Raw genomic sequence first — 22,800 nt, 5'->3', positions numbered from 1 at the left:
AAGTGAGATGGGTTTTCCTGCTCAGAGCCATGGAGGCGGCTCTTTTTGTGACTGAGTCCCCCACATCTAGCCAAGGAGCAGGTGGGGAGGAGGTGGGGCATCTGGTCTGAAAGGATCCCTGACCCTGGGGAGGGGGTGGGACAGCAGGCGTGGGGAAGGCTCTCCTTCTGTCTAAGGCAAGTCCGTCCCTCCAATGACTTGGGAGTATCTGACATTTGCACAGTATTTTGTGCTAATTTCTGTGCCATATGTAATGACCCTTGGTTTTTGTAATAGAAGCAGGAATACATAACCATAACATATGTCTATATCTTCCACTGCCTCGGGCAGCATCCTAGAGACTGGCAGAGGCCATGGCTGCTCCTGAAGGAGAAACAGAGGGGAGTCTGAGAAGTGGGTCACCAGTGTGTCGTTGACCATGAAGGCTGTGGCCCCACCCATGGGGTTGTCCATGTCACTGTGGGCTGTGGCCTGTGACACATGGGGGACTGGTGGGAAGCAAGTTCCAAAGCCCTGGGGTAGAAATTCAGACCCCGCAGAGCCCCAGGCAGGGTCAGGTCTGGGTTCTTCAGCCCTTGAAATCCAGACACCAATTAGCAGTCAGAAGCAGTGGTGCCTCTAACCCAGCAGATCTGGAAAAAGGCAGCACATCCTGAGGAGAAGCTTTGATTACAGGGCCATTAACTCCTGCCTGGTTGCATCCCAGCGCCAGCCTGTGTGGCCCCTCCAGGCCTCTGTCTGAGGACAACCCCCATCTGCGCAGTGGGTTATCAGACCAGAACCTAGGGGGGTGGGGGGTTCTCTCTTTTAAAAGAAGTTAGTTAGAAATGGAAAGTAAGGCGATCACGAGAGGCCTCGCTTTGCTCAGCCTCCTGTCCCACAGCCTCCCAGGCACTCTGTGGGGCTCTCGGCTCAAACTTTTGAGGTCAGCTTACTAGCCAAGTTTAAACCAAGAAAGAAAACACACACCAAAGTGGGAAGGTTGGCCAGTTACAGAAATACGGCTGGCTGTGAGGGGCTCCCACGAGCAAGGAGATCCCAGGTTAGTGCAATGTCTCACTTAGTCTAGATTTTGTCTATATTTTATTCTCTTTCACTCAACAGAATAGAATTTTTGCATTTCAAAGTAGGTGTAAGATGGCCACCACCTCACTCTGGCCCTGGCACCCAGACAGCAGGCCTCTCTGGGAGAGCCTACATCCCAGGCCGTCTCAGGCTGGGGTTGCAGGAGCTGGCCATTTGGCAAGGACACTCCAGGGAGAGGGCGAGAGAGATCCTGACCCACCTCTGGCCCTTCAAGCCAGGACCTTCTCCCAGCTATCTTTGGTATCTCAGAAACAGAGGTCACCTCTGTCCTTGCCAGTCTTAGACAAAGTGTGCGGCCTGATCCTGGCAAGCTCCCCAGAGGGTGTGGCTGCCCTGCAAGGCCTTTCCTTGGCCCAGGACCAGCTCAAAGGAGCCTGCTGCCAGCCAGGTGGGTGGGTGCCACTGCCAGGGTGGCGGGGCCTGCTGCGAGTGGGCCCAGGCTCATTTCTTGTAGTGATTGGGGGCGTCCGCAAAGGCAAACTTGAGGCGGTAGGCCTCAGCCAGCAGCAGGCTGATGTCTTCATTGTCCCAGTGGGCTGTGGGCAGGTTCTGGAGGAAGAGCAGCAGCTCCTGGGGAGAGAAAGACAAGCCCAGGTCAGAGGAGGTGACCTACAGTGGGGAGAGTGCAACTGTAGAAGAGGGCACTGTAGCAGGGACCCTGGAAAGCCAGCCAGTAGCTGCTCCCTACTAGACCCTGGCAGGGCCCCACGCCTGACCCCACATCCCCACCCACGTCCCGGCAGCCAGGCACAAAGCCTCTTATACAGCTCCGAGTCCGACACCTGAGAAGATGCTGAGGCAGGGGCCGCCCAGTACTTCACTTAGCAGAGACCCCTGCATCCCCATGGGGAGACCCGGCTCTTGGGGGCCTGGCTGCAGCATTGCCACCTCTGTCCAGGAGCTTCCCACTCTCCCAAAGCCTCTATTAGGGAAGTAAAGCACATCTGCCCCTGGAACTGCCATTTGGCACAGCCTTCCAGGCACCAGCATAGTTAGCTGTTGAGGCATGTGTGTGCAGGAACCACAGAAAGGAGCCAGTGTGGGTCCACCCCAAGAATCCAGGAGCACATCAAAGCCCATGCCTGAAGACACTGGGTTTAGTTGGGGGGTGGGGGCGGTGCTGGGCTCCAACACACCTAGCTTCATATTCAAGGTCCAGTCGAGCTCCCTGGGGCAACAACTCCCACCTCTGAGAGACTCCCCACTCTCTGAATCCCAGCTTCCTCTTCTGTAAATGGGGCTATCATTACTGGCCTTGGGGTTGCTGGGCAGACTGAGAACATGCACACGAGGCCAGACGCACATCCAGTACCGGGTAGGCACGCACCAAGCACACACTGAGTGCACTGGGGGGGCATACACTGGGCAAGCCCCCACCAAGGACACTGGGGACAATGGGTGGGCATGCACTGGGCAGGCACCCAGCTAGCACACTGGGCACACTAGGCAGGCACACACTGGCCATACTGGGCATATACACACCACACACACTAGGCAGGCACACACCTGGTTCACCGAATGGGCACACACTGGGCGGGTGCAATGGGTGGACATACACCAGGTAGAGCTTGTAACTGTCACTCACTTGATTCTTGGTATTTCCAGGAAAGAGGAGCTCTGCTTTGGAGCTGGCCATGTTGGAGCCCCCTCTACTTCACCCAGACCCACAGCTGGGTCATGTGTCAGCTCTGGTGGGTTGTGGGAATGCTGAGACCCATCCCCATGAGACACAAAAGGGGCTGTCTCTGCAGCTCATGGTTTAGAAGCCGGGAGATGGACACTGAAGAGACAGTGACTGACTTATCTGTAACTGAGGCAGGTGCTGGGAAGGAGAAGCACAGGGACCCTGGGGCACAATGGGGAGACTCAGATGGCCCCCACATACAACCATCACCCGACAGCCCATCAAGGACAGGGTAGGTCTCGGGAAACCCCAATACCCAGAGGGATTTGGCAGAAGTAGGTTCAGAGGGCTATGTGGCCAGGACAGCTTTCTGGGGAGAGGGATGGTCTCAAAGAAGAATGTGGGGATGGCTGTTGCAGGGCTTGGCCCAAGTCTAGGCTCCCTGTCATAAAGCCAGGTTGACTCCTAGAGAGAGGGGTCCACATAGCTCTGATGGACTCCAGCCCTACAGAGTTTGTCCCCAGGGACTTCTGAGGTCACCTGCAGGTTCCCCTACTTCTTCTACCTCTAAGTCCTTCCAGGAGCTAGGTCCAGGAAGTCGGGAAGGTGGTCAGGGGGTCCCATCTCCAGCTCCTAGCAGGTGGCAAGTGATAGAAAGGGTAGTAAGCTCAGGCTACCATACTGTCTGCCTCAAAAAGGTGAAGCCCAGAGAGACTCACTCCTGGGCTTATGGCAGCTACTGGCTGCTTGTCCACTGAGATTCTTGTGCTCTGCAAGACTGGCACAGAGGGGGCACCATAGGGTAGCTGGGCCCTGCAGTCCATATCCTGTCTCTCTGTGTGACCTTGGGCAAGTGTCCTGGACTCTCTGAGCAGCACTCCCCTCCATCTGTAGATCAGGGTGGCAATCTCTCTACATGGGGTCTAAGCAGGATGAGCTGAACTGTGTGGGCACAGAGCCTGGCCAGACAACCTGGGCTCAACTCCTGGCTGCGTCAGAGTCTGTGGTCCTCATGTAACCCAATCCCACCTTCACTGATTCAGGCCCTGCAGCTGTCCCAGAACCTCACTTTCTAATCCCCTATCATGAGAGTTACATACGTGGACTCCCCTCTAATTGTTGTTTCACTGTTGCTGGGTTTCCAACCCCCCCCCCACTTCAATTGCATTTCCTTTTGCATTTTGGATACTTTCTGTGGGCTTTTAAATTGAATTCACGGAGCAAATTTCACTGGCAAAAAGTCCCCAGGGACATATCAACATCAATCTGCTGTCTTTCACCATTAGATGCAACTTACACGGATGCCAATCCAATTCTGAGCAGGTCATAAATAAATACCTTTGGTTTTATTTTTAATCCACTTCGCTTCATATTATCATGACCTCGCTACTTGCAAGGTGAGAAGCAATACCCTCCCATTATGGTAACTTACCGACTCCACTGCACACTCAATTTCAGAATCTAATTTAGTCCCCCAGGTTCACTGGATGGAGGGAGAATAGAAATGCCCAGTTCTTCACAGCCTGCAATGCTAAAGAAGGAAAAATCTATCTGGGTGACCTTTATGGGAGGCAAAGAACACAGCCAAACACGTCCTTAAATACAGATTTCTTTTTTTAAAAGGCTTGTCTTATTTATGCACTAGGCAGAGGTATCTCCTATTGGGGAAACACGACACATTTATTAGCCATGAGCTGTTTTGCATTATCCACATCATGCAGGTAAAGGGGCCATAACTCACGAAGCCATCATGCGGTCACATTACAGGGATACGGCTCTCCCTGGGACAACTTGGCCCAGCATGAGCAGGAGGGCAGGGCTGAGATGGGCTTTCAAAGGGCCCCAGGCAGAAAACAGTAGATGGCACTTGGGTTTTTAATCTTAACTTTTCCATGAACAATGCTATGACCGCATTTGGTTATATAAAAATTAAAGAAGGGCTTTGCCCAGGACACTGATGCAATAACAAGTCAAGGATGTGTCAGGATTCTGCAATTCTTTCCATCTCCTCGTCCACGGGGCACCACTATTTCAACAAGGCCACAGCAAGAGTGCAGTGTGATGTGCACCCTGCCTCTCTCAATCAGTCTGTGTCCTAAGAGTCCTTCCATAGACATTGCATGTCCACAGTGGACCTTCCTAAAGGCTGCAGGGTCTGGGGTCAGTGAGGGATAAGAAATGAATCAGCCCCCAACTGCATGGCCTGAAGGTCTGCACTTCTTAGCCCCGACCACATATTATAATCACGTAAAGAGCTCTAGAAATATTCTAATACCCAGGCTCCACCCCAGACAACTGGCTCAGAACCTCATAGGTGGTGCCTGGGCAGAGGGGCTGTTTTGTTCCTCTGTGTAGCTCTGTGTAGTGGGTAATCTGGGCTGTACCCTGGTCACCCTGGATGTTACATTATGAGAGAATGAATCGAGGAGGGTCTTCCTTCTACCAGGCAGCCCCTGCTGAGGTAAGGTTGAGAGCTGGGTGGGTCCTGCCAACACCACACTGGCAAAAGTGGAGCCCTGACTTGCAAGTCTCAGCACCGGCAAAGGTATCTTTAAAAGCCCCCAGTGAGTGGGATGCGGAGTAAAGGTCAAAAGCCGAGATGGGTTGTTTCCAACAGTTGCTCCCATGAACACTGCTGCAGTGAGTAGCATTTAGACAGAAGTCATCCTGCTCTCATTTTTGTCTCTGGGTAGGTTCTAATGCATGAGCTTTCTAATGCTACAGAGCAAATAATGTTTATGGCTTTGGCTACTTCTTGCCATAAGGGTTTTTTCAGAGTCAAATGAATCACCATGCCACCTGCAGAGTATGATTATGTGCTAGGCCCTCCCCAGAAGGATGAGATGGTGGCATGCTGGTGTCCTTGCTCTCTGAGCTTTAAGAAAGGAGGTAGGTGGGTTGCTGCAGGCCCTGGGTCCCCTCTCAGGACCCCAAGCTCTGTGTGGTTGGCCCAGGGCAGAGGCTCACGTGATCCTGGGCAATACTGAGGTGGCAGAAAGATCACAGGATCAGATGACAGAAGCCTGTGACTGAGGCCTGGCTTCACTGCCGCCAGACCCCACAAATGGTGTGGATATGTCCTTGGTGTTCTCGACTTATGTCATGGAGCCATCTATCTCCTTGGCTACATCCTCTCTGCTAATTTTTGGCCCTTGGTCAGTTCTAGTAGGTGAGCCTTCACGTCTTAATTGTCCAGTGTGTCAATGTGTCTCTATGTCCCCCCAACTAAGCATTTGGTGGTCAATGAATGTTGCAAAGTAAGTACAGAGAAGCAACTAAAAGCATGCTTGCTGATGCCAAATGACTAGGGTTCAAATTCCAGTGTTGCATTTATTAGCTACGTGACCCTGGGCAAGTCTCATAATCCTATGTGCCTCAAGTTTCTTCATCTGTAAAATGTGAATAACAACAGTACCTCTCTCACTGGGCATTGAATGTGTGCAAAATGCCCTTGACAATGCTTAGAACATCAAGGCACAAGAGTTACCCATCATTACTAATATTCAATCATTATTTTTGTCATTACTAGTGGCAGTACTAATAACCATAGCAGTAGTAGCAGCAGCAGCAGCATTTGCTCCTAAATAAATGTATTTGTTGCTGACTAGAATTTTACCCATGGAAAAAGCCAGATAATTTGGGAAATAAGTGTAATAAGAAACCAAATTCTCACTGGACAGAACACTAAAAGGAGGCAGGACAACACCTTATTCCCCTACTGTGACACTTGGGCCATGGTAGGCATGGGACACATGTCTGAGGGTAGGAAATGCCATCACAGGTATCACCAAACAGGCTACAGGTGAGATCTTGCCCAGGGAGTAGCTGGGCCTGCATGTCTGCACTGCATCCAGTGCTCCTTAGAGAAACCAGAGAAGGATACTGCTTTTTAACCTCTTTGGGCTGGGTCTTCAAATTCTAATATCTGATGCAAAATGAACTGTATTTAAGTTTAAATATTCTTAAAGAATTGACTAGAGCATACATTGTTGAGTGCATAAAACACAAGGCCTCCCCTCCTCCTGTCTGCCTCTGGGCTGACCCATTACCCACCATCAATGCAGGGTATGCTCTGGCCCCATGAGCTCAGAGATTCTCCCATGGGGAGGCCTGGCCATCCTGGTAGTGCTCTGCAAAGCACTCTCATGTGCAAGGCCTCCCCCAAGCCTCCTAACAGTCCCTGTGATCCTTCCATGTGGGTAGAGGAAAGCCATCTGCTCAGGTCCCCAGGGCTTTGACTCTGAGCTCTGAGCACACACCTTCTTCTAAGGGAAAGTTCAAATGCCCCTTCCCCCAGAAAGGTACAATCAATGTGGCCCTTGGACAACAGAAATGGATTTGTCTAAAGAAGAAGAAATGTCATGATCTGACAATGTCTTGTTATGCTGTGACTAAGACCAGCCTGCTCGAACTCAAGTAGGACCTGCAGAAATAGAAACAGTGAGAAGGAACCAAAGGGTGGAGAGCACGGCATGGCAGACACTATCCTGGCTCCATGTGAGGAACGGTCTCCAATGGGAGCTGGGACTGTCAGCAGGAGGGAGCTCAGGGCTGGCACAGGTCCCTGTGGGACCCCCAGGGCCCAGCATGGACAATCTTCTTCATGGCACTTCAACACACAAGGGTTAAACAGAAAACTAAACATTAGCCCAGTGACTCCAGCAGCTATAGACTCTTCAAGGGCAAAGTATCAGAACAAGGAGCAACCTGAATGGCTGGCCACACCTGCTACCACACCATGGGACTTCCAGGGCCGGCAATGAGCTGGGCAGATGAAAGGGCCGTGGCCTCTGCTTTCTTGGGGCACCGCCCCGCTGTGCACATGCCTGTGTGTTACTTTTCTGTGTGTACATACAAATTCACAGATGTGCATTTGCATGAAAAACTCAAGAGAGGACCAGTAGCCAAAGGCTAATGTGGTCGTCGTGGGGAAGACAACATGGTGGTTTCTTTTTGCTTTATCCATATTTTCCAATCTTTTCAAAATAAACATGTAGTAGCTAAAAACTAAAAACAAATTTTTAAAGTAATAAAAGCGGAGGGCCTACCCTGAGACAAGGGGCAGCTTAGCTGCTAGTGTGGCCTGTGAGTTTTCCATGCTGGACCCTCGTTATCCAGCCAGGCAGCTGCTGTGATGGTGTCCCCACCCAGAGCAGGAGCTCTGTTTATGGGGATGGGAGGGTGCCCTGTGCTGTAGGACATCGCCAGTGCTGCAGGTGGAGTGTCCATCTTCCACCCTTACCCCAACCTCTCTCCTCCAGCAAATGGGGCATGAGATCCAGGACCTTCTGATGGGCAATGCAGCAGGTATTTGTTCATTCACTGGGTGACCACAAGAGGAGGGTTGCTGCATGCTGGGCACTGCTCCAGGCACAGGGGACACCCAGTACACAGCTCCGCAAGGATGTACATGTATGATTGTGTGTGGAGGTAGGTATCGAGCAACAGGCAGAGAAATAAACAAGAAAAGAGACCGTATTTATTACAACACAGAGAAATATAAGCGAGCCATGGGACACTGGCAACCACAGGCTTCCCCTTCAAAATCTGATATAGGTTGTAGGGCAACTGAAACATGGCGAGTCCCAGCTGAGATGTGCTGTCCCTGTTGGACACACTCTGAGTTTTGAACACTTGGCACAAACAAAATATGTCATACATATATATATATATATAAAATAATTCCTAATATCATATATATACTAACTCATAATGTTGTGTGTGTGTATGTATATGTGTGTGTGTGTGTGTATACACGTATATATCTTTTTTTTTTTTTTTTTTGAGTTGGGGGGGTCTCACTTTGTTGCCTAGGCTGGAGTGCAGTGGCAGAACCATGGCTTACTGCAGCCTCGATCTCCTGGGTTCAGGTGATCCTACCACTTCAGCTTCCTGAGTAGCTGAGATCACAGGGATACACCACCACATTCAGTTAATTTAATGATTTGTGTGTGTGTGTGTGTGTGTGTGTGTGTGTGTGTGTGTGTAGAATCGAGGTTTTACTATGTTGCCTAGGCTGCTCTTGAATTCCTGGGCTTAAGCAATCCTCTCACTTCAGCCTCCCAAAGTGCTGGGATTATAGACGTGAGTCACAACCCCTTGCAAATATTTCTTTAAATAATTCTTAAATTGATTACAGGTTCAAATGATAATATTTTGGATGGGTTGGGTTAGAGTATTTTATTAAAGTCAATCACACCCCGTTTTTATTTTGTTTTGACATTTCTACATGGCTGGCATTAGATTCTAACTGGATGACGGCACACTCTAAGGAATATTGCCTTACCTTCCTCTGCCTGCTCCCAGGCCAGTGTCTGCCAGCAGCACTGACCAGTGCTTCCCTCACCTGGACACTTTGTGCAGAGAAGGTACTAGAAGGCTCCCCAGGCAGCAGAAAGGACTGTGAGCTTGCGGTGGCAGAACTCGTCAACACCTGCTCCTCAGCACAGCAGAGAGCACACAGAGGTCTGCTTAAAGCTACTCAAGTCGGAAGTTTACAAATTGCCAACACGCAAAGATGAATACATTAATCAAGATGGGGCTAAAAGGGCCCATTTGCCTACTCTTATTATTTTCTTCCCTGAACTGAGAAAAATGAAACAGGAGCCACCACATTGACATACAAGACAGGTAGTAGGGTTAATTGGTTTAATTCACTTTCCCATTCGCCTTCAGATGCTCTATTTGTGTGGCTTGGCGAGAAAGTCTAACCACTGAAGGGTTGTGAAGGGCCCGGCGTCTGTGGAAAGGAGGCCCTGGTGCCACCTCTAAGACACTTGGGGTCTGAGGACCAGGGCAGCAGTGTGAGGTTTCCTGGCAGATGGGTCCTCAGGGCATTTCTCCCAACTCCTTAGTCTTTAAGATGAGGAAACCGAGGTGCAGAGAGGCTGGACAACTTGCCCAGAGAAGCAGGTCAGAGCACAGGTGGGTCAGAACCCAGCTCTCTGCATGCTGTCCCTGGAAGTTGAGTCCCTAGTCTGTGAGGTTGGGACAGAGAGAGGAGGTAGCTCCAAGCTGAAAGAGCAGTGACAGAGCTGCACTGCTGCAAACAAAGGGCTCCAGGAACTCACCATGTTGTTTAATTGTCATCTTGACTGTTGTGCTCTATCTGTGGGCTCTGGACAAGTTGCTGGCACCTCCTCAGAGGTGACAGAAGAGCCCCTTCACAGGTTGCTATGAGGGCTAAGTGGGTAGACCATATGTTGGTGTGGAGCCAGCACACAAGGGTCATTCCTCCGCTTCTGCTGCATTCTCTCCACCAGCATGCCCTAGCGATCATGAGCCCTTGCATGACCACAGGAGGCAAAAGTCACACTTTACAGAGCAGACACGAAGGCTGGGAGGGGCTGAGGCTGGAATCAGAACAAAGGACCTGCTTGTGCCTGGATTCACAAAGCCTCTGCCTGTCTGAGGCCTCTCCCTGTCTCACACCCTCCCCTCCCTGTCTGCCCATTTCCCGACCTGAGAGCGGTCTCCACAGACCACACACTATGGAGGTCGGGGGTCATGGTTCCTACCCAAACCCACGGGGCCTTCCGACAGATGATGGAGGGATGGATGGGACATTTGTATTCCTCCCGTGCAGGATCTGCTGGGGTTTGAATCCATATTCAACATAAAATATCGGGTCTTGTTAAGAACATGTGTAAAATGAAAGAAAAAGAGTGGCTGAGATTAAATTATACCAAAAAGGGCTTGATTCTGTCAGTGTAGACCACCTAGTGAACTTCAAGTTGCATGAGACCCCTAGACCCCTGGCCCACTGTGTTGTGAAATTCCTTATTCAATATTGATTCAATATTAAGAAATGAGGGCAGAGGCTGCGATTGCTTTTGTTAAGCTCTGGCCTGGCCATATTTCCACTGAGTTATAGCCAGGTCATGCTTCTCTTTAAGCTCTGGCCCCTTCCCCAATCTGGGGGAGGTGGATCCCCCTTTTTCTTTCTCTCCAATCTATTTTCTAAATAAACTATATTTTCCTATCTATAAAAAAAAGTAAATAAGGGCAGAAAACCCTCAGTGGCCAAGGAACAGCCATGCTCAGCAGCTAGGGGAGTGGGGACCCAGCACCCCAAAACATAAGCTGCTGCTGAGGCACAGTCCCCCTTTCTCCACTCAGGCTTGGACCCTCCATGGAAACACCAAGACCCCCAGGGAAGCTCAACCTGACATCTCCAGGTCCTGCCAGCACTGCACGGGACAGAGCTGAGGTTGGTCCCCATTCTTAGAGAACCCCTTGGACCTGGATCTTGGCTGATCAGGACTACCCTAAACATTCACACACAAGTGCCCTCAAATCAACTCCTTAACAAGACCCATATTCAAGCACACTAGTCTTGTCGAACAGGATTTCAATCTAGTACCGAGGCATCACAGGGTATGTGTCTGAGGGTGCAGATGGATTATACTGCTTTTCCTGTTACAAAGTCTCATGAGAGGACTCTGATTCCACTGCATACCCTCCATGTCACTGAACTTCCTGAGGACAGGCTGGTTTTGCCTCACCCTCAGTGCAGCCTGTGGAAGACGTGGGCTAGGCTGAAATCGGCTCAGACCTCCACACAGAGGCATCTAGGAGATGAACTCCGTTACTTGGTATGGTGGTGGCTGCTTCATACAAGGAAAAGCAAGACTCACTCAAAAGAGGTAAGGCCATCTTCCTGAAGTGGTCCTGGGCTGTCATTGACCTAATGACAAGCTTTGGTGCTAATAATGCATGGTTACCCTGGGAAAGGGATCCAAGGGACTCTTCATCTAGCTCATGAGCTCTGTGTTCAGTGGGACAAGTATGTGCATGAGGAAAAGCCCCTGTATGTGTCAGGGCTGGTGCAGCAGCAAAGCTGCCATTTTAGGACCAGGAGGGTCTTGAGATCCAGATTCTATAAGCCCCGACCATGTGCAGATACCAAGGGCACTGCGCCCCTCCCCGCAGGAGCATGTGCTGGTCAGCAAGCTCCTGCAGTTGGCCCGTGGTCTCCTCTCCACAGCCCTTTCCTCCTCCTCTCTGGTCTCTCTGGGCTGTCTCTGACTCCCATGGTGATAGGGCTGTCCCTTTCCTGTGGCCAACCTCACCTTCTTTTCTTCTGTGTAATTCCAACTCATCCTTTAAGACTTGGTACGAAGTTAGCCATATATACTGACCCTACCACCTTCAGATGAGGATGGCCTCACCCAGGACCCTGCACTTTGGAGAGCCCTGCCTGCTACCAATACTGAAACCAGAGACCTTTGATTTCAGTCTCTAATGAACATTTTTTAAAGGTTCAGAGACTAACTGTGAGCAGGAATTATGGGGGAAAGGCAAATAAGACAAATGGGCCCCAGACAAGACACATGAGTACAGGTGTGGAGAGGGGGAACTGTGGCCTCTACCCTGGATACCAGAGAAAGACGTTCCCCAAAGGCCTCAGATGACCACAGTGCTTCTGTGCCTCTGTCTCGGTGGGGCAGCTGGGGAGGTGCTTATTGGAAACAAGAAGCTCAGGGGAGGGGAATCTGCCCACCCTGGCTCACTGGGGAACCTGCCTGGTCAATACCCATCTGGCTCAGGCCCACCTCCACCTGACCTGTCTCCTTTGGTCTCCAGGCTAAAAGGGCAATACTGGGGATCAGGGTCAGGGCCTCGGCATTAACATGGTATGAGTTATAATTGTGAAACATTCAGACACATGGTTCATGGGCTTGAACTCCTGCTCTCAGGGAGGGCCTGCATACCAAGACCACGAGAAAGACACTACAGTGGGTCTGTAATCCCACCTCTAAGAATCTGACTGGAGAATATTCCTGAGGTTTGGGTAAAGGCTAATGTAGAAAGGTGCTCATTAGTACCTTGCTGTTGACAGACAAAGGAAAGAAAACCTCAGTTGCCTCAGAGCAAACGACTAAATGCATGCTGGTGTATGCAGGATGTTGAGTAGGCAGTGCTGGGAGAACTGAGAGTCATTTGAGAAAAGATGGAACTGGATCTCTAGCTCATTCCATACACCATGGTAAACTCCAGTGGATCCAAGATCTAATGCAAAGGAGAAAACATGCCAGTCCTAAAGGAAACCATGGCTGAGTTCTTTCATAACTCAGAAATAGGGAAAGCCTTTTAAACTATGACTCCAAGTTCAGAAGTAATAAAAGATTGATAAGTTCAACACATAAACTTTTTTAAAACCTTTCAAATAAAAAATAATAATATGTGCTGTGTGTGTATATATATACAGAAAGATCTATGGGAAAGATCAGCTATCAAAAAGGAGATCCGAGGAACAACTGAGGGAGTTCAAAGCACCCCTACGTCTCAGATGTGCTAGAAAACTGGAGGTCATTCCACTAAGTGTGCCCATGGTCATGCGCTTGTGTAAAAGGCCTTTTCCCTAGGCACTGCCCAGTTAGTGCATGGGGGTGAAGGTGCTGATCTCCACAGCTCACTTCCAAAGATTCACCCCAAAACTCAACCCTTGTTATGGATCATCAGTGAGTATGGCAAATGAGACCAGTTGTTATATCTAGATGGTTGTCATTGAACTATGCTTTCTACTTTTCTGAATTTTACATATTTTCTTTTCTTTTCTTTTCTTTTTTGAGTTGGAGTCTTACTCTGTTGCCCAGACTAGAGTGCAGTGGCCGCTCCCGGCCACCACGGCCTCGACCTGCTGGGCTCCGGCGATCCTTCTGCCTCAGCCTTCCAAGTAGCTGGAACTACAGACATGCACTACCACACTCAGCTAACTTTTTTATTTATTGTAGAGATGAGGTCTCGCCAAGTTGCCCAGGTGGGTCTCGAACCCGCGGGCTCAGGCAATCCACTCACCTCAGCCTCCCAAGGCACAGGATTACAGGCTGAGCCACCGAGCCCAGCTAATTTTACATATTTTCATAGTAAAATATCAGGGGGAAAAGGCCAACTCTGCTCAGGTCTGTGAAAGATATTTTGGCACATCCACATGATGAGATGTTTCTTTATTTACTAGTTAAGAAGTATGTTGCTGAAAAACGTGAGGATACTGGAAACTCCTCAAAGGGTAATGGCTAGCAGGATGATGAGTGAGCAGCTACACAGGAGGCATGATGCCCACTGCATCATGAGACACACATAGCAGCACAGTGGCAGGAGATGGACTACCACCCGCAGCAGCCAGTCTAGGGGTAGAAATGGCAGTCTTCTATTTCTCTTCTTTAAGATTCTGTTTCCAAACTTTTTTTTGCAATGGGATGTACAGAAAATATTATTTCCATTTTAAAAAGACAAACCAGCTACCATCTCCTTCTAGAAGTTTCCCTGGCAGCACTCCCCTCCCTAGCAGGACTAGACAATTTCTCCATAGTCATCTCATGTCCCCAGGGCTGAGCTGAAAGGAGGGAACTGGCCAGTATGTGGAGTGACAGACTGGCTCCCTTTCTTTCCAGTACTCTGGAAACCACAGGTTTTCTAGAACTGAAAAAAGGCCCAGGGAACAGTCAAGGCTCTTAGGGCCCATTCTCAAAGAAAGAAGGGCATGAGGACTGGCCAGGATGCTCTTGGGGCTGTACTGGACCCACAGTCCATGGGAGTCCTGTAGAAAGGGAGGGCATGAGATCCCAGGGGCTTCTTGCTTGGGATCTCATGTCCCTTCTCATGATTTTCCTGTGGGGACACTCTTTCCCTTTGCAATCTCAGTCCCTGTGGCTTGGCTGTGTCAGGTGTGGGAACTTGAAAGAACCAAGAAGAGAACAGGTCAAGATGTAAATGGTTAACAGATTCAGATTTCGGACATTTCAAAATGGTGACATAATGGTAAGGCTCCGGTGAAAATCTCTGTATTTTGATACTTAAAACCAGCATGTAATCCAAAGGGGGGGGGTGGAGAGGACAGGGCAGGAGAAGGCACAGACCTGGGAGACCTCTCAGCTGGCAGGAGACCTCCAAGCCCAGCAACTCAGGGCTGCGAATGGCAACAACTCCCTGGCTGCCTCAAGGGAACCTATACCTGTTGACCAAGAACACTCTCTTCTCTCAGATGGACAGCTGTGTGATTCTTTGGGGATGGTGGGGCCTGGCCCTGGAGACCCCAGTTGCACAGCTCTGCCAGCAAGGGCTCCTCTTCCCCAGAGTCCAGCACGTGGATCGAGATACCAGTGAATGGCAAGGAAAGAAGTCCTTTACTACACTCCGCTGCCGGGGACAGGAACCAAGGACCCTGATGGTGTTCCCACTCGGCTTCCTGATGCTTGCTCAAGCCTCAGCATGGATGCTTGTGTCCCTAATCAGGCAGCTCAGTTGTACTCACAGAGGCTTGAAGCACTCCTTCTCCACATCAGACTGCCAGCACTAAGTGTGTCAGCTGAGGAACATAATCCAGGTTTTCTGAAGCTATGGAAAATGAGAAATATCAGGTGGCCATTCCTCAGCCTGGGAGGCTGTGTGCTCTGTGTGTGTGTAAGAGTCATGTGTGTGTGGTGTTATATGTTTGTGGTATATGTATTGTGTGTTCTTGAGTTGTTTGTGCGTGTGGCATGTGTATAGCACATGTGGTGTGTGTGTGTTATATGTGTGAGGTGTAGTATGTGTGTGGTATGTGTGGCAAGTATGTGTATAAAGGTGTGTGTGCTATATGTTGTGTGGTGTGTGTACTATGTGGTGGGAGAGTTTAGTGTGGGGAGGGGACCCGAGGTTGCCCCATCTCCTTTCTGGATGAAGGTCTTGCCTTGAGGTGATGGTGCAGGAAAGGACAGACACCAAAGATGCTGTCTTCCTGGGGACCCTGGGCTCCTCTGCCCCAACCCACCCATAGGACAGGCAACCTGGCCTAGGAAACAGTCTGTGTGATGTGTCCTTTGTGGGTGGTCCTAAGCAGTGGCTGGCAGAGGCCCTCGTGCTGGGGTTGGGAAGGGGGGCTCTCCACCCTCTTTTCCCCACACAGGAATGGGGAAGGAGCAGGCAGGAGCTGTGTAGAGGGCTGGCTGGGATTGTGTGTTAAAAACCCACTGGGGGCTGTGTGGCTTCTCAGATGGGAAGGGGAGGTGGTCCCTGCCCCGGCTGCCACCTCTCTGTGCCTTCATCTCACCTCTCTCTTTTCTTTTCTCCTAACAAGGGGGTTCCTATTCTGAGCCAAGACAAATGAGAATGATTTCTCTTTCACAGCAAATAATTATCTCTTTACAAACTCTTTTATCCTGGGTTTTTTTTCTTAAATGTCTTGTTGCAGCATTCGATGTGTTTTAAAAAGTCTGCAGCACGGATTTCTCTAAGTTTCTAGTAATGCCAACAACAGCAAACTTTGAGTACAGGTTGTGGATATGCTGAACACCAGGTCAGGAAGGGACTAGGGGTGCAAAACTTACCTGACCCAGAGTCTCAGCCTCGATTCTCAGAGCTGCAGCCTCCTGGGAAAGCCCTGGTGCTGGATAAAATGCTGCCCTGACAGAGGTGGGGTGCACAGTGCAAGAGTAAGGGTTGAAGGGTGTAGGGGTACAGGAGTGAGGGTAGAGGGTACAGGGGTGGGGGTAGAGGGTACAGGGTGGGGCAAAGGAGTAGAGGGTGCAGGGGTAGGATTCAGGGTAGGTGTGGGGTACAGGAGGTGAGGTGCAAGGGGAAGGGTAGAGGGTACAAGGGTGGAGTATAGGAGAGGGGTGCAGGGTTGTGGCATGCAAGGGTCGGGAAGAGTATGGGGTATGGGTACAGGTGGTGTGCAGGGCAAGGGTGTGGGTGAGGGTACAGGGGTGGGGTTGGAGGTACAAGGGTATGGGTGGGATACAGGGGTGGAGTTTTGGATGCAGGGGTGTGGGTGTGGGTGAAGGCACAGGGATGAGGTTGGAGGTGCAGGGGTGTAAATAGGATAGAGGTGCAGGGAAGGAGGTGGAGTTGCAGGAGGGGGGTGCAGAGGTAGGGGTGGAGGTGCAGCGGTGGGGTAGGAGGTGCAGAAACCATACACAAGTGTGTGCATATGGGAATGAGTGTTTTCTGTGAGAGGTCTACTTTGACCAGCTTCTCCAAGGTCACTCATCACACTCTATGGCATTAGGTACCAGTCATAGACATGGACGGGGCCACAGAGGTCCTGGTAAGAAAATTGCTTATGAAAAGTTCATCCTTATTTATCTTATTTTTAACCTTTCTATCACACTCAGTGAGTGCCCTTTTAACCAGAAGATCAAAGAATACAGAACACAGCCTGATACACAGAAGACATGAAAGTAACTACACACAAAAGGTCAGGCTGCGCCAGGCCCACACTGCTCCCTCTGAAGGTGGACGCTCAGTCAGGGTTGTGAGCTGGCCTGATTCCTGTCCTCTGTCTTGTGTAGAGCGCAATAGCAGATAGGGGAACAGCCTCAGTGCCCCGGAGGAGAGACTTCCTTTGCTGTCTGAAGTGTGAGGGCTGTGCTGTGATGTCCTTCAAGCGTCACACTTCCTCACTGGCCCTAATGCCTTTGAGTGGTGTAGCCTGACGACGCCACAATTTGACTTGATATGGCCACTGATCCACGGTGGCCAGGGTCCCTGGGGCCACTTCTTGCCTCTCTCTATCCCTTCCTTCCCCTCCCAGACCATCCCAGGAGCCCAATGTACAGGCTCTGACAACTGATTTCTTTGACAATCTAGTTATTAGTTTGAAAATCTTGTCAAGTTCTGGACCAAACCAAGGCTAAAAATAGAAAGACAGTGACAGCCATCCGGGACAGGGCGGCAGCTGCCGGAGCTGGCGACTCATCGGGCTGACAGCCCTTGGAAGGTGACACCTCAATACATTTGCCTTCTGAGGAGCCTCTGATGGCACAGGAGCATACGCCGTCCTTGTAATTAATTTCATTTTTTCCCCCAAAAAAAGGAATCCTAAAGAGAAAAACACCTTTATGTACTGAAAACACGAGCACGGCATGGAGCGTGCCAGCTGTGTTCCCATTCTGTTTCATCTTTGGGCACATGGCTGAGAGGCTTCTGATCAACACACAGAGGACACTTCAAACCCTAGCACAGCAATTAGTCTGTTTCATCCCATGAAGGCGTCCTGCTTTGTGGTATTTGGGGACGAGATGCTGTGGTCACATCATCCCTAGAGGCACCACTTGAGAAAGGCCTGTGGGCTGTCGGGAAGGACGCCCACTCCTACAAGAGGTGTCCAGGGTTCATGCGCTTATCTACAAGGTAGCAGAGAGGTATCCTCACACAGCGAGCCTAAGTGAAAGCACCTCAGAAGGCTGGAGGCTGCCAGACTGCTCTCGCTACTAATTCTAGAGAAGTTATGAGGAATGGGCTACCGACAGGTACAGGGCGGGGAAGCGTGGCCACTGTGGGTTGTGTTTCTGGTGTCCTGGACTCTGGACATGTGTCCCAGAGCAGTGGCCATCACTTCCTGCCTAATGGGACTGCAGTCCAAACACAGACAGCTCTGGGCAAGCCTCCCACATACAGCAGCAGCTCCCAGTCACAGAGCAAGCTGAAGATACAGGAACAGAGGGGCTCACACAGGTTTCCCAGCTTCCCAAGGGCTTCAAGGAGCCGGCCCTGCACCTGGCTGGGCTCTGTGCCAGGACAGACAGTGTCTGCATATTGAGAGGACCATGGTAGGGTCTCAAATACTTAAGGGAGGTCAGAGAATTGTGGTCAGAGAGTAGTAATTTCAGAGGTGGGGCATTTCCAGACCATGACAACTGTATGTGACACAAGGTAAGCCAGATAGATGAAGCTAATTCAAGACAAGGATGTCAAGACACTACACTCAGAAGGCTAGATGATTGCTTGCATGGGCCCAGAATTACTTGGCATGATGGCAGGTCTGACAGACAGCAGAACACCAGAGCAGCTCTCAAAGTGCAAAGAGTGCCAGCAGGTGGGCTGGTGGAAAGAGTGACCAGGGGGCGCACTGGACAGCCGATGCTTCAGGGGCTTGCTAGTTCTTCAATATGAAGGAGGGGTCATGGTCTGGAGATGGTGCTGGGGACCAAGGAGAACCTGAAGCCCCCTGTTCCTACTGGTCACATGGCTCCTCTCTGCTCTTTTCACACCTTCTTCCTGGCCCTTTTCACCTACCCATTGTCACACCTATACTTATCACCTAGGTATCCTACCATCTACTCATTCTCCCATGCCAACAGACCCAATGGTTGACTTTTGAACATCAGACCCATGGGTCCAGTCCGGTTCCACCAGGACCTCCTACAAATGCTGCCCACTCCCATGTGGGACTTACTGTCACCTAGGTCAAGCTGCACTTGCCCTTGCAGGGCTCACCTTGATCAGCCAATTATCTAATACACAAACCCAGGAGCCATCTTGCTTTCCTTCTCCTTCTTCTCTGTCCTTGCCCTGTCCCCATCGCCACCCCCGCCATGTTCAACTGATCACCAGATGCTTTTGGTCCTAAACACACCTCCTAAACACCCTTTAGACTCACTTCCTTCCTGGCTCACCACTGGTTGGCCTTTGTCACCTTTCTCTTGGATGATGGCCAAAGCCCTTCCCTTGTCCCCTATCTGCATGGCAGTCAGAGGTCCATCTCCTACTTCTATCTTCCTGGCACCCACTACCCTCAGCCAGACAGAGCTTCCTTCTTTTGACCTTTCTGTCTGCAAGTTCTCTGGCCTCTAGGTTACCACATATGTGGTTTTCTCTGCCTAGAATACCATGGCAGGGACTGCCAAGTGCCACTCAACAGCCCTCAGCCATGTTACCCCTTTTCCTAAGGAATAAAACCCCAATTTTCTTCATGGAGGCATAAGTCTAACTAAAATATTGTGTTTTCTAGACTCCTTTGTAGTCAGATGTGGTCATATGACTCAGTTCTGGCACAGGAGGAGTATCTGGAAGCACTGGGTAGAATTCAAGAAAAGCTAATAGAGGGAGCTGTCTTGGCAGAGAAAGGTTCTTTTTTATCCTTTTGCCACCAGCCTGGAGCATGAATGTGGTCACAGAAGTCTCAGAAGCCATCTTACGCCAAGAGATGTCTGAGAATGGAAGCCACACATGGCAGAGAAGCAAGCTAGGAGCCTGGGTTCCTGAAAATACAATGAGGCTGTATACCAACCTGAACTGCCTGCCTCTGGCTTTCTTCAATGGTAAAATGAAAAATGCTGTGACTTTTTTTTTCTTTTCTTGCTATATTCAGTCAGATCTAGACTCTCTTAGCCCAAGTGCCTTTCTCTCATGGCTAACTCGTTAGGGGGTCCCATCTCCAGCAAGCTTCCCAGGACCCACCCATGCATCTCCCCTGAGAGGATCACAGAAACCTGGGCCCCAGGCCCAGCTTTGCTGTGCAGCCTTAGGCAAGCACTTTCTCTCACTGGGCCCAATGCCTTGATCTGTAAAATGGGGGAAATGCCACCTTCTTCACTGTAAGAGTTAAATGAGATGATAAATATGAGTGGGCCAAGTGCATTCAGCAAATGCTAACTTCATTTTGTATGCAAGGATAACCGCTGTGGTAGTCAAAAGAGTGCTTTGTAGATTTGAAGGTGGACAGAAAGGCAAAACTGGGAGACCTTCACTAGGTCTCCCTAGTGACCTGGGGGGCTGTGGTGAGCCACAAGTTCTTGTGTATGTGCCCGAGAGGGCTGAGGGGCCATCGCCCCATGGAAGAAGGGAACAGCTGAGATGTTACAACTCGCTGAGGACACCCATTGGTGAGGGGTAGAGGAGGAATCTACCTTGGGTCTTAGATTCCGAGCCATCTCCCATCTGGTACAGTGTCACCAGGGTCAGGGTGCAACCCCATGGAAGATTGTGGTGGTTCTCTCATGCCAGGAAGAGGAATCCACCACACTGACCTGGTCTGGATTTAGAATACACTGTTTTGAGTAAATGACAGAGATAACTTTGTATTGGTCAATACACGTGACCACAAAAGGCCCGGCTTCCTAATACTAGTAACAATCTATTCCAGAGCACTATAAAGCATATAAACCAGGAAGAGATTGGTCTTTTGCATAAAAAAGAAACACTGAAGCAGTAGGACTGATTTCTAGTCAGACAAATGCAGGAGAGCAGTGTGAGGTCTAGCCTGCTGGTCACCTCCCAGAGGAAACCTGAACAGGGGCTGCCATTCCAGCAGAGAGCAAGGCTCAGACTTCAGCCCATGCACACCCTTGCATACATGCACAGCAACCCCAGGGTGAGCGTTCCTATCACTGCCCTGTACAGTGAGGAATCTGGGATCCCAGAGGTGATGTCGCTGGCCCAGAGCCAAACAGTCTGAAAACCATGGAGCAGGACTTGAGCCCAGGCCATCAGGCTGAAAAGCTTGTGTACTGAGAGTATCCTGCTACCATGTCCACACCTTGAAGGGACAGGGCTAACACCAGCTAGGTAGTGACACTGCTTTTCCCTTTTGCAAGTGCCCAGGATTCAGAATGACTGCCGATGGACCTGTATGGTGGTTTTCTGCCCCTTGCTCACTCAGGGGTTCTCTTCAGCCCCAGGACAGGGGTGCCTTCTAGGTGAGTAGGCCATCAGTGACCACAGAGGTCCGAAAGGTCTCCAGGGGCATCACCTCACAGGATCTCCCCAAGCCCTACAGGAAGAAGCCCCAGCCCAGGAGCCAGCACAGCTGGGCACTGGATTCCCAGATCCCAGCTGGGAGGCAGGCCCTGGTCCATGAAGTGGTCCCACAAGGAGGCCCCCACAAGAAGGGGCATGAGGGAGCCAGAGCCTTTCCAGACAATAGACTAAACTCTGAAGACTACATTTAAATATATGGTAATATTGACTTTCAGCAAGTTGATTTCATAGATTCACTAGTTAAATGATATTTTTCCTTGTAATATACATTGTAAAAATTATTAAATTTCCTGAGTTGTTCAAGTCTGTGTTCTCACATTGATTTTTCTGCAGCCTGAGAAGCCAGGAAAAGACACACAGTGTGGTTCAGCTCTAGAAAGGTCAGTGTCGGTGTTAGCATATGCTGGGAAGCTGACAACCTGCCTCATCCGGGAGCATGGAGAGTGTGCACAAACTCTCTCAGCCGATATGCACCGGAGGGCGCTAAAAGCATCACTCAGAAATCACCCCCAAGCCTTTAATGGTGTATTTAAAACAACTGCCTCAGGAGGCTCTAGGCCCTCACAGTTGGGCCAGTCATGAGGAATCTGTGTGAATCAAACAAGTACTTTGGTCCCTTTTCTTTCATGGGAAAGGGATTGCTCCCCCATGCTGCACACAGTCCCCTCATAGGCTGTACGAAGTGAGATGACCCCCTGTGTGGCCACTTGTGACACTTCCTATACATTGTGGGACTGTGGCAAAATGCCACATCCCCTCTAAGCCTTAGTTCCCTCAGCATTGCAGTGGGAAGAACAAGGCCGTCTGCCTCGCGGGGAACCTGACGTGGAAGCAAAAGGCCTTTGTAGCAACCAAGCAACAGCACACATATACCACGTGGCCACCCCCTTCTCTGGCATCCATCAAGTTCCCAAGAAAGGAAGAGAACCAACCTCCCATTCAGCAGGTGAGGAGGGGGCCAGTCTCCTACCACCTGGTGTCAAAGGAGGGGTGCATGCATGGGAGCCCCCTGGGGGCATGGATGGTACTGGTTGGAGGAGGTGGGGCATGCAGTGACCCAGAGAGAAGGGCCTGGTTCAGAAGAGGTTGGGGAGGCTGGACCTGGGCCTGGAGGCCAGCGCTGAAGCTCACCCACCTGTGCCGAGTCAGCCTGGGGGGGGGGTGGCGTGGGGAAGGAACAGACTGGCCCACGTGCCTGTTGAATAAATGAGCAGGTAGGAGATGAGCTAGTCCATAAGGAGATAGTTTGGTGAGGAGGTCCAAGTAACCCAGGTGCAGAGGCAGCTCAGCAGAAGGGCAGAGGCACAGTGAACCCTGGCAAACCCAGGGACCCAGAATGAATCAGGTGCAGGTGGCTCGAGTGCCACTCTGAGTGGAAATAGGACGTCCACAGAGCAGACTAGAGTGCAGGATGAAACCTGGGCTGCATGTTTATCAACTTCTGAGATGCTGAAAAGATGGACTCAGGGAGGTCTTAGAAGCTGGAGGAGATCACCCCTCATGCAAGTTCAACCAAGAGGGTGCCCAGACTCCTCAGAATCCTTCCAGGCCTAACTGAGCCACTCATTTGGGTATGACAGTGCCTCAGCTACTGCTGCTGTTGCTGCTGTTGATCTCAGTCATTTATG

At 50.5% G+C, this 22,800-nt stretch overlaps 1 protein-coding gene across 1 annotated transcript in view; it reads right to left on the bottom strand.

The window, feature by feature from the left end:
• Positions 1-200: 200 nt before the first annotated feature.
• The window catches only part of LOC103251928 (TBC1 domain family member 22A), a 137,840-nt gene continuing 115,240 nt past the window's right edge, over positions 201-22,800 (bottom strand). Inside the window, exon 4 of the mRNA XM_008050543.2 lies at positions 201-1,656. Coding sequence (XP_008048734.2) covers positions 1,528-1,656 — 129 coding nt within the window. The 3' untranslated portion in view covers positions 201-1,527. The remainder of the gene's footprint in view (positions 1,657-22,800) is intronic.

This window comes from Carlito syrichta, unplaced genomic scaffold (genome assembly GCF_000164805.1).
Source record: "Carlito syrichta isolate Samal-C Ts95f unplaced genomic scaffold, Tarsius_syrichta-2.0.1 Scaffold149321, whole genome shotgun sequence".
Lineage (NCBI taxonomy): Eukaryota > Metazoa > Chordata > Mammalia > Primates > Tarsiidae > Carlito > Carlito syrichta.
Note: the sequence above shows the minus strand (reverse complement) of the source record. Positions and strands in the feature narration are given on the sequence as shown.